The sequence below is a fragment of the Sarcophilus harrisii genome, chromosome 4, assembly GCF_902635505.1.
Source record: "Sarcophilus harrisii chromosome 4, mSarHar1.11, whole genome shotgun sequence".
Taxonomy (NCBI): Eukaryota; Metazoa; Chordata; class Mammalia; order Dasyuromorphia; family Dasyuridae; genus Sarcophilus; species Sarcophilus harrisii.
This window is the reverse complement of record NC_045429.1, coordinates 253,426,156-253,438,335: the sequence shown is the minus strand read 5'-3', so window position 1 is coordinate 253,438,335 and position 12,180 is coordinate 253,426,156. Positions and strand designations below refer to the sequence as shown.

General features: G+C 33.0%; 1 protein-coding gene across 1 annotated transcript in view; it reads right to left on the bottom strand.

Moving 5' to 3' along the window:
- The window catches only part of BMP5 (bone morphogenetic protein 5), a 164,343-nt gene that overhangs the window by 17,389 nt on the left and 134,774 nt on the right, over positions 1-12,180 (bottom strand). The window contains exon 4 of the mRNA XM_003769172.4: positions 10,602-10,796. Within this exon, the coding sequence (XP_003769220.1) occupies positions 10,602-10,796 (195 nt within the window). The remainder of the gene's footprint in view (positions 1-10,601; positions 10,797-12,180) is intronic.

Genomic DNA, 12,180 nt, shown 5'->3' with positions numbered 1-12,180 from the left:
AAAGCCCTAATTGTGATTAAATGAAAATTCTCTTCTACTATAGCAGATGCCAGAAAAGTATTTCAACTTTCCTGTTCCTAAATGTAGTCTCTGAAGCCGGCAGGCATTCCTCTGTTTTGTCTCTTCATGGCATGTTATTGGTAAAACAAGGCCAACAATTGGAAAATACTCTTAAGCAGCCAGATTTTCCTTGTAACCAATTTTTGGAAGCAGTACAAATTTGAATTTTTCCCCTTAGTCATTTTGGTCATTTAAAGAGCATTTTGTTCTAGGAGAAAATAAAAAGAAATATGATGGGGAAAAGGAAATACAAGGAACTTTCAGAGGAGAAAAGAATGTTTTCCACTCCCTCTGGGGCTTACCTAGACTTCTAGTGAAAGTTTGAATGAATAAAAGTTAACAAGTAAATCCCTATCTGTTTACATGTGTGTGAAGGGGTCAGGATGATGAGGGCTTATGGAATATGTAGGAAAAAAGGCCCATTTCACTATATTGGTTACTTTCAATTTTTTTTTCAAAATATATAATCTGCCCATTTGGTGGGACAATTTTAGGTAAATCTATAAAAGGGAGGGGGAATATCCTAAAAGAGAAATGAATGTTTAAATAAACTTAAAACAAGAGGAAAACAAGGTAAAATTTCCCCACTTTAAACACACAACTCAAAGAAATGAGTTGAGCATTTAGTTCCAAAAGGAAAAGAGAAGAAGGAAGGTAATCCTGGTATCAAGGAAAGAGTTTCATTTGACAGAACAAATGAAATTAGCCTGTTTAAAAATAGAAAAGAACAAAACAAGAGTATTCTTTGTTTAAAATAGAACAAGAGCCAAGATACCTCTTTTGATATCAGACTGCAATTTAGCAACTGCTTTGGATTAATTATTTGAAGGCTGAATCGATTTTCATAGAGTCCATTAAAATGTAGGGGAGAAATTCTCTACAATTTTAATCCCCTCAAATGAGAACTTGCATTTCCTCAAACTCTGTCTCTCCCTTTGCATCCCTTTGCAGGAACTTGCATTTCCTCAAACTCTGTCTCTCCCTTTGCAGGTATGTTCCTCATACCTGATGTATTTTGCTCACTCACCTTGCCTTTGGATTTCCTTCAAGATTCAGCTCAAGTCATAACTTATATGGGAGGCCTTTTTTAGTCTCTCTTCTCTCCTCAGCTGTTAGAGTCTTGTCCTATCAGATTACCTTTTACACGATTATACCAAACTGAAAAGTTTTTGTACAAACAAAACTAATGCAGACAAGATTAGAAGGGAAGCAATAAACTGGGAAAATATTTTTACAGTCAAAGGTTCTGATAAAGGCCTCATTTCCAAATTATATAGAGAATTAACTCTAATTTATAAAAAATCAAGCCATTCTCCAATTGAAAAATGGTCAAAGGATATGAACAGACAATTCTCAGATGAAGAAATTGAAACTATTTCTAGTCATATAAAAAGATGCTCCAAGTCATTATTAATCAGAGAAATGCAAATTAAGACAACTCTAAGATACCACTACACACCTGTCAGATTGGCTAAGATGACCAGAAAAAATAATGATGATTGTTGGAGGGGATGCGGGAAAACTGGGACATTGATGCATTGTTGGTGGAGTTGTGAACGAATCCAACCATTTTGGAGAGTAGTTTGGAACTATGCTCAAAAAGTTATCAAACTGTGCATACCCTTTGATCCAGCAGTGTTACTACTGGGCTTATATCCCAAAGAGATTATAAAGAAGGGAAAGGGACCTGTATGTGCACGAATGTTTGTGGCAGCCCTTTTTGTAGTGGCTAGAAACTGGAAACTGAATGGATGTCCATCAGTTGGAGAATGGCTGAATAAATTGTGGTATATGAAAATTATGGAATATTACTGTTCTGTAAGAAATGACCAACAGGATGATTTCAGAAAGGCCTGGAGAGACTTACACGAACTGATGCTGAGTGAAATGAGCAGGACCAGGAGATCATTATATACTTCAACAACAATACTAGATGATGACCAGTTCTGATGGATCAGGCCATCCTCAGCAACGAGATCAACCAAATCATTTCTAATGGAGCAGTAATGAACTGAACTAGCTATGCCCAGAAAAAGAACTCTGGGAGATGACTAAAAACCATTACATTGAATTCCCAATCCCTATATTTATGCACACCTGCATTTTTGATTTCCTTCACAAGCTAATTGTACAATATTTCAGAGTCTGATTCTTTTTGTACAGCAAAATAACTGTTTGGTCAGGTATACTTATTGTGTATCTAATTTATATTTTAATATATTTAACATCTACTGGTCATCCTGCCATCTAGGGGAGGGGGTGGGGGGGGTAAGAGGTGAAAAATTGGAACAAGAGGTTTGGCAATTGTTAATGCTGTAAAGTTACCCATGTATATATCCTGTAAATAAAAGGCTATTAAAAAAAAAAAGATTACCTTTTACATTTGCTATATTTTGAATGTACTAAATTATTCATGCCCAGATTAGAATATTTATTCCTTGAGGATGGTGACTTTTTTTCCCTGCCTTTTGTTCCCCAATATCCAGTGTCTGATGCTCAGTTCTTAATAAATGTTAACTGCTTGACCCATTGACTTATGGAAATGGAGTTTAAAATGGTCTAATAAACTGGATAAATTTATAGTTTTGAAGCAAGGAACTGCATTTGTTGGGATTCCCCACAAGCTTAAAGAGTATAAGAACTGTGCCTGTGTTTAGGTCTGTAAGTCTGGGTTTTATTCAATTCAGTTTAGTTTAATTCATCTGAGAATTCCAGAACATGAGTGTCTGTCTACATGAGGAAGAGAATTAATAATTGCTCCAAGAGTTCTTAAGTTTGTTGTATTAGTGATTGTTTCCATTTATTTTAAACACTATTATTCATTATTTTGTTTTATTTCTTTTTAAATTATTTGCCCTAACTTCTATTCTTTCTTATATCTCCTTTCCACTTTCATATATACCTCCAATGTTCTTCCACTGTTGTAATTCAAATTTAGAAATATTTTTTTCCAAGCCTACTCTTAAATCCCTAATCTAGCATCAGGGATGCTAGGCAAGAGAAGGATGAGAGAAGTTGTGAAATACTTACAAGGTGAATGTCACAGACTTAGTTTTTATTTTGATGATCTTTTCTTTATAAAGAAGAGTGATTTTTTTCCTGCTTGGAGTTGAGACTGAAGGTAAATGAGAAGAAATAAGAGAACAACTTAGCTGTCCTTGATGGGTTTAAATAATCATCTGGGAGGAATCATAGCTAAAGGAACTGATGAATTTTGTGAATGTATTCTCTTAGTGACAGAAATATTATGCAATATGGGAAAAGGTGATGCTAGATTACAGATAGTTAAATACCATTATTAGTCATGGAGGTAAAAGGATAGAATGGGAAACCATTTGAGTTTCATTTCTAATCTCTGGGAAAATTGTAAAAAAAAAACACCTCATTATTTTATAAATGTATTATAACCATTGAGAAAGGAAAGTTGGTATTAGAATAACAATTTAAATCTAAAATGTAAGTCTAAAGTATGATTTGGCAGCTTAATAAGCTAATACAAACTTAGTCAGCCTTAGAAGAAGAAGAATTTCTAGGAATTAGATGGAAATATTCTCTGTGTACTCTGGCCTGGTCAGATCACATTGGATCTCATTTATTTCTGGGAACCATTGACTAAGTAAGACACTGACAAATTGGAGAGTCAAAGAACTTCTATTTCTTGCTCTATGATGATCTGGTGAAGGAGTTGGAGATGTTTAGCTAGGAGGAGATTACTAGAACAAGACAGCAGGATGATAGTCTTCTGAAGCACTCAAAGGTTGCCTGTCATGTCAGAAGGATTGGATGTATTATTTTTTTTTTGTTCAGGGGGGCAACAATGTGGGAGACTGAAGATTAACAGATCACAATTGAATATAAGGAAAATCTCTTAACAATTGTAAGCCTGTCTAAAATTGGAATGGGCTGCCTCAGATAATACACAAACATTCAAGAATGGATGAATGATTGCCCATCACATATGTAGTAACCGAGATTTTTTTGGGGGGGGATGTGGATTAAACAAAATACTCATGGAAGAATTCATTTCTGACATTCTATTTCATTCTGTCTCATAATTACTGAGGCAGCAAAGCCTCACTAAGAACAAATCATAGCACACTAACCCCATAACTTTTTCTTTGAACAAGTTTACTAAATCACTAGTTTACTAGACTGCTAGATTAAGGAAAATGCCTGAGGCAGAGCCAAGATGGTGGGCTAAAGGCAAGAATTTGCCCAATCTCTCCCCCAAACTGCTGCAAATTCCTTTAAATAATGTCTCTAAACAAACTTTAGAGCATCTGAATACCCCAAAAAAATAGAGTAGAAAATGGAGAAGTTCAGCAGAAAAGGTAGGAGTCCAGAGTGTAGCCCCAGCTTCAGCCCCAACTTGGGCCGACTTCTGAAGTAGTACTGATGGCTTCCAGAAGTCTCTCTTAAGAGACACCAAACAGGAGGTAGAAGGGTAGCAGAAAAGGTATGTGGAATCAGAGTAGGAACTCAGCTTGCAATCCTAGTGTAGATTTCACTCTAGCCCCAACTCCAGCTTGGATCCTAATATTAGTAAGGCAGTGCTGGAGGCTTCTGGATCTCTCAGCTGGAAGACATCATGGAGGACTCAGAAGGTCAACAAACAGGGTCTGTGGCAATGAGATGGAATTCTGGTGTGCAGTTCCAGTGCAGCCCAGTTCAATAGAGGTCCAGACACAGTCAGCACACTAGATTTTTCAGCTACTGTAGGATAGAGGCACATTTAACAGTTCCAAGACAGAAAAGAGTTTGTGGTCAGATTCCTAGAAGGATTTCTGAAAACAGCTGCACAAAACCCCTGAAGCTTGGGACAATGCACCATCCACCTTGGAAACAGAGCCATAATTTCTGAACACTGAAAGTTATTTTGGTGACAATGAGGATCAAAACACACTTAGAAGATGATAACAAAGTTGAAGCTCCTACAACTAAAGCCTTGAAGAAAAATAAGAATTGGGCTCAGGTCATCGAAGAGCTCAAAAGGGACTTTGAAAATCAAGTAAAAGAGTTAGAGGGAAAATTAGGAAAAGAATTGAGAAAGGTCAAAAGGAAATACAAAAAGCTAATGAAAAGAAAAATGTCTTAAAAAGCAAAATTGACCTTTTGGGAAAAGAGGTACAAAAAATCAACGAGGGAAATAATTCCTAAAAAAAATAGAATTAAACAATTGACATGTCTTTATAAGAAATCTAGATACAATAAAGCAAAACCGAAAAAATGGGAAAAAAAAGAAAATGTGAAATATCTCACTGGAAAAACAACAGACCTGGGAAAAAGATTCAGGAGAGATAATTAAAAAAATATTGACCTACCTAAAAGTCATGATAAAAAAAGCTTGGATATCATCCTTCAAGAAATTATCAAGGAAAACTGTTCTAATTTTCTAGAACTAGAGGGTAAATTGAAAAAATTCATCGATCCCATCCTGAGATTCCAAAATAAAAACTCCCAGGAATTTTATAGCCAAATTCCAGAACTCCCAGGTCAAGGAGAAAATATTGCAAGTATCCAGAAAGAAACAATTCTAGTGGAGCCACAGTCAGGATAACATAAGATCTAGCAGCTTCTACTTAAAGGACCAGAGAACTTAGAATATTTCTAGAAAGCAATGGAAGTAGGATTGCAACCAGGAATCACTTACCTGAATGTAACCCTTCAGAGGAAAACATGGTCATTCAATGAAACAGGATTTTCAAGCATTTGTGATGAAAAGACCAGTACTGATAGAAAATTTGATTTTCAAATATAAGATTGGACAAGCATAAAGAGATAATCAGGAAAGTGATATCATAAGAGACTTAATAAGGTTTATCTGTTTACATTCCTACATAGGAGGATGATACTTCTAATTCATTAGAACTTTCTCCTTATTATGACAGGAGTATATATAGAGAGAAGACAGGGGTATAAGTTGAATATGAAGGAATAATAACTTTTTTTTTAAAAAATGATGAAATTAAGGGTGAAAGGAGAATGTATTGGGAGAAACAGAAAGGGAGAAGGAATGGTGCAAATTATCTGCCATAAAAAAAAAAGAGAGACAAGAAAAACCTTTTACAGTGGAGGGGAAGAGAGGAAGGAAAGGAGGACTGAGTAAATCTTATTGGCTCAAGTAGGATGTAACATATATACTCAATAGGGGTATAGAAATCTGTCTTACCTTGCAGAAATATAGGAGGGGAATGGAATATGAGAAAAGGAGAGGAGTGATAAAAGAGAGGGTATATTAAGGGAGGGAATGGTTAGTACCAAAACACTTTTGAGGAAGGACAGGGTGAAAGAAGAGAGAGAATAAATGGGGGAAAATGCAATTATCAATAGTAATTGTAAAAAAATAATTAAAACAAGTTTCTTTGATGTAATATTATTGTTCTCTTGAAAATGATGAGCAGGATACTCTCAGGAAAAAAACCTGGAAAGTCTTCCCTGAATAAAGTGAAATATACTGTATATAAAGTAATAGCAATGTTCTGAAACAACCAGGTATAAATTACTTTGTTATTCTCAATAGTAAAATCATCCACAAATACTGTGAAGGACTTATGACAAAAAATCCTGTCCATACCCAGAGAAGGAACTGATTGAATCTGAATCCGAATACAGATTGAAGCATTCATTCTCTCTCTCTGTCTCTCTCTCTGTCTATCTCTTTCTCTGTCTCTCTCTCTTTCTCTCTGTTTCTCTCTTAACTTAATTTTTCTTGAGGATTTTTATATTCATTAGTGTGGGAGATCTATGTTTTCTTTCACAATTTTACTTTTATGGAAATGTTTTACATAGCTTCACATGTGGTTTCTTAATTGTGGATGGGGATAAGAGAGAGAACTTACAACTCAAAAATCTTAAAACAAATGAAAAATTTGTTTTGAATGTAACTGGGGAAAATATTAAATAAAATGTCAAAAAAAATGAAATAACTGTGGAAATAAAAAATTCAATACACTATTGGTAGAGTTGTGAATTGATCTAGCCATTCTGGAGAGCAATTTGGAACTATGCCCAAAGGGCTATCAAATTACATATAACCTTTGATCCAGCAGTACTACTACTGGGCTTGTATCCCAAAGAAATCATAAAAGAAGGAAAAAACTCACATGTGCAAAAATGTTTGTAGCAGCTTTTTTTTTTTTGTGGTGATGAGGAATTGGAAATTGAATGAATGCCCATCAATTGGGGAATGGCCGATTAAGTTATGGTATAAATATTATTGTCCTATAAGAAATAATGAGCAGGCTGGTTTTAGAAAATATTGGAAAAACTTACATGAACTGATGCTTAGTGAAGTGAACATAAGCAGGAGAACTTTGTACATAGTAACAGCAAAATTGTATGATGATCTATTATGATAGACTTAGCTCTTCTCAGCAATACAGTGATCCAAGACAATTCCAATAGACTTGGGATGGAAAATGCCAGAAATATCAGAGAAAGAACTATGGAAACTGAATATGGATCTAGGCATACTATTTTTACCTTTTTGTTTTGTTTTGTTTACTTCTCATGTTTTTCCCTTTTCGTTCTGATGTTTTTCCCCAAAATGACTAATGTAGAAATATATTTAATATGATTATTATACATGTATAACCTATATTATTGCTTGATATCTTGGGATAGGGGAAAGGTTAGGAAAGGAGGAAAAAATTGGAGTTCAAAAGATTATGAAAAATGAATGTTGAAAACTTTTTTATGTGCAAGTAAAAAAATAAAATACTATTAAAATAACTTTTTAAAAAAGGAAAATGCCAGATTTTCAAAATGAAATGACTCTGAAAATCACACATTTACTACTTGTGGTGCTCTGAAAAAGTAACAAACTACCTTCAGTTTTCTCATCTGTGAAATTAGGGAGTTGGATTAAATGGTATCACAGGTTCCTTCTAAATGTGGATCTATAATCCAATGATATAACAGGATATGACATGGGATTAAAATATTGTTCAGCACAACTCTTTCCATCTACCTCTAGTCTAGCTATAGAAGTTACTCAAAATGCTGTATTATAAACTTCTATTTTTTCCTTTTTAATGTTGTTCATTTTGGTTTTAGATTCTTTTTATAATATAAAATTTCAATAAAATACCCCATCTTCTATATTGACTCATTTCTACTTATGTTATAATTTACTTGCCTTTGCCTTCATGCTTTACCCTTTGAAATATCTTTTTGCGTGTTTTATTTCTCCCTCTGCTTTATCATTAAATGTTGTAAAAGTCTGTTATCCAAACACAAACAATATGCTTTCTTGCTTAATAGTATGAACACATGAAGTCACAAACCACTTATCATAAATTCAACACCTAATGTAGTGTCTTGTACATAGTAGGTACTCAATAAATCTTAATGAAATAATGAGTGAATGAAGAAATGAAATGACAAAATTCTTTTTCTTTTCTAAAAAGTAAGTGGTGGTTCATATTAGATTAATTAAACACTTAAAATAATATTGGGAAACTGGAAAAATATTTTGTGCTTTTTCTTCATGTGTTTTATCCATCTCATTTTATGAAAGTATTTTTGTTACTTAAAGAAACAAGGAGATATACCAACAAGGAAGTGGACTTTGCGTATTTCAATCCCTGGAATATCTGTCAGACTCATTATGAATCTTAATGATAGTTATGCAGTTGTGTTTTTTTTAAACTTAAAAATTTCCCTTACACCTAGGACTTTTGGTAGGAAGTGGGAATGTTAGTGAGGATGGCATGTGTTTGTGAGAAGGTCTGGCTCTCACTATGGACATATTTTCTAACAATGCAAATTCTAACATACAAGTGGCAGTCTTGAGGTATTGCCTGGAAGTATTTACAGGTTAAGGAGTAATGCCCATCATCATAAACCAGTATGTTTCAGACTCAAAACTCAAACTCTGATTTTCCCAACTTCAAGGCTTATACAAGTCTTTCCACTCTGACTTAACTCTCTACCAAGATAGTACTGTTTTATTACAATTTTTCTTATTTTTCTATTAATAAATCAGGAAAGAGAAATATAAGGAAAAATTAATTTTTTGATCATTCTATTCCAAAAGAAAAAATATAGGATTGTGACATATATTGGAAAAGAAAGGATTTAATACAACATATACTGTTGTGTTTTTTATTTTTTGCTGAATGGCACTCTGCCCCCTTTATTCTCTATTCTTTGTTAAAAATAAGTTGCTCATTAGCTTCCTTTCCAATGGGAATTAGGTCTCTAAGCAAATAAGAAGATAGATCTATTGGGAAATAAGGATAGGGTATAAAGAAAAGAAAAAAAGAATTTTCTAAAGTTATTTATCTTTCTCTTTCAAAGAAAATATTTCAACCAAATGAAAAAGTTTTCTTTTGGGGAAATTTCTATTATTAAGATGTAGCTTGGCTCCAATAAATATTTTGAAAATGAAATAACACTCTAATTCTATATTTGTTTGTGTCTGTTTATAATGCTGTCATTCAAAGTTGTTTGAGTATGCATGGTCCCTGTTAAATTAATGTCCGCTTTTATTTTTTAAAGGAATTCTTTGATTTTTCTCAAAGTCAGATCTTGAGGAGCATCTAGCTACATTAGATTAAATATTGTTGAATTAAATAGCATGATTGAGGTTCCTTATATGTACTGTCAATTTTGGGTAACTGTGTGGCTCAGTGGATCAAGAGTTGGGTGTTAAGTCATGAAACCAAAGTTCCAATCCAGCCTCAGATACTCTCTAGCTATGAGAAGATAAGCAAGTCACTTAAACTTTATCTGTCTCAGAGTCTTTAACTGAAATATGAGGATAATAATAGTACAAAGTTGTTTGGAAGATCAAATGAAGTAACATTTAAAAATATTTAGCACAATCTAGTTCTTAGTAGGCCCTTAATAAATGCTTATTGCCTTTCTTTACAGTCATCTACCAAGACAGATTGCAAGTTTATTGATATTATCTGTGGATTTAGCACCATTTAATAGGTAGAATATGTAGAAAAATGATATTATTTTGATAAAAAATTTATGATAAACTCAACAGCATTTAATATATATAATTAGAACCAAATAAAGTAATAAAAAGAAAAAAAAACCTGTTACTATATTGCTTTCAATTTTGGAAAAAAAATTTCAACTGTTTTAAGTACTCAAATAAACATTTTCTTCTGAACTTATATGCTTATTTGTATTTGCTTATCCTATTTATCCATATTTGAGAAGTCCAGCTCAGTATGTTGTATATTCAGTGATTGGCTAGCCCTTGTTGATGTAACCCTTTTTTAATGGCTAGCTATAAAATGCCAGTTTGATATTAATTTAAACTGAATCAACATTTGAAAAAAGTTTGTTTTTCCCTTTTCTTTCTTTCTTTTTATTTTTAAAGAATGCATTACTGAATGATTCATTGACCAGATATTCTGAAGATGCTATAACCATTGCTCAATGATTTCATAGACCAAGTAAAGAGTTTATTTAAAAAAAAAAAAAAAAAAAACGGGTTTATTATGGCTGCTTGATTTGGAACATGCAATTACACAATTTTATTCACGTCTACCTATATATGTTGCTATGATATTTTTTCTTACCTCCAACACTGGACATTCTTGATGAATCCTGATGACTATTTGATTTATTTCGATTCTGATTTTTCCTTTTGTTAGCTGCTCGGACAGATCGGAGAAGGACTTCACTTGCCTTGAAGAATGCAACCATGAAAGGCTGTTTGGATTGAGGTCCATGTCTTCCTATAAGTCCAGCTGATTTAACATTAATACTGCGCCCTAAAGTGGGATATATGGATCATGATATAGCATGGGAAATGCAAAAGAAAAATAGTCATAGATGGGATTCTCCTGTAGAGCTACTTCTAAGTAAAATGTAACTAAATCCTACTGAATCCTGTTGATATTTTGAAGGAGGAAAATACCATTAAGAAGCTTTTTAATGAAAAACGCATATTTACTATTACAATCAACATGTGATTGTGTATAGACAGATTGTTTATTTTGTGGATTAATATCAAAGATTAAAAAGGTATAGAGCTGGAAAGGTCTAGAATATATAGAATATTAGAAGTCAGAGACACAGAATTTAAAAATTGAAAGGGATCTCAGTAGTCATTCAGTACAATAACCAGCATATGAAGAAACTGAGTCCTAGAAAGAGTAAAGGATTTAATGAAGATCAATCAACCAATAATTAACATTTATTAAGTGCTTACTATATACCAGATAATGTGCTAAGTACTAGTGTTACAAAGAGACAGTCTCTAACCTCAAAGAACTCTCAATCTGATGGAGTAGACAACATGCAAACAAATATATACAAAGCAAGCTATGTAAAAGAAAGAAAATACCATAGGTAAGAAAGAAAACTCCTTGTAGAAGATGAGATTTTAGATGGAACTTAAAAGAAGTTAAGGAAATCAGAGAGGAGGAAGGAGAGCATTTAAGTCATAGGATACAGGCAGAGAGGATGCCTGGAGCTAAGAGATGGAGAGTCTTATTTTTGGAAGAGTTGTAAGACTAGTGCCACTGGAGTGAGGATCAGTGTGTAGAAAAATATGATTTGCATTTTAATCCATGGACAACTTTTAAAATTTTATTTTGACTTCTACTTAGCCAGAAAATTTTCATTTGTCCATATGTGCTAAGAAACTGAAAACTAATTCATCATGTTGTTGATGAATTTTCTTTGGGAAAATAAATATATAAAATGATGCATAGTGAAGTGTGCAGAGCCAGAAGAATAATTTACATAGTGACTACAAGGTAGAAATAAAAACATTTTTAAAAATAATTTTAAAGTAGGATGGGCAGAGAAGTTTTGCTGCTCCTATGTAATACTGAAGATACACTTTTAAAAAACACATATTCACCATTTTATATGTGATCTTTATTATTCTAATTTGTATACCAATATACTTATATCTGTTCATGATAAAAAGAACATATAATAAACCTATATGATAAATAAAAGAATAACATATACTTTAGCCAAAGAAATATTTTATTATTGTTGTTGTTTCTGTTGTTTAAATCATACATTTCATTGCTAACCTCTATTGGCACAATTAAGAAAGAGAATTTATTTTCATTATTTAATCAAAATATGCCAAAGGCATGGACTATAAGAGTTAAAGAACAGAAATGTATTTTTGAAATA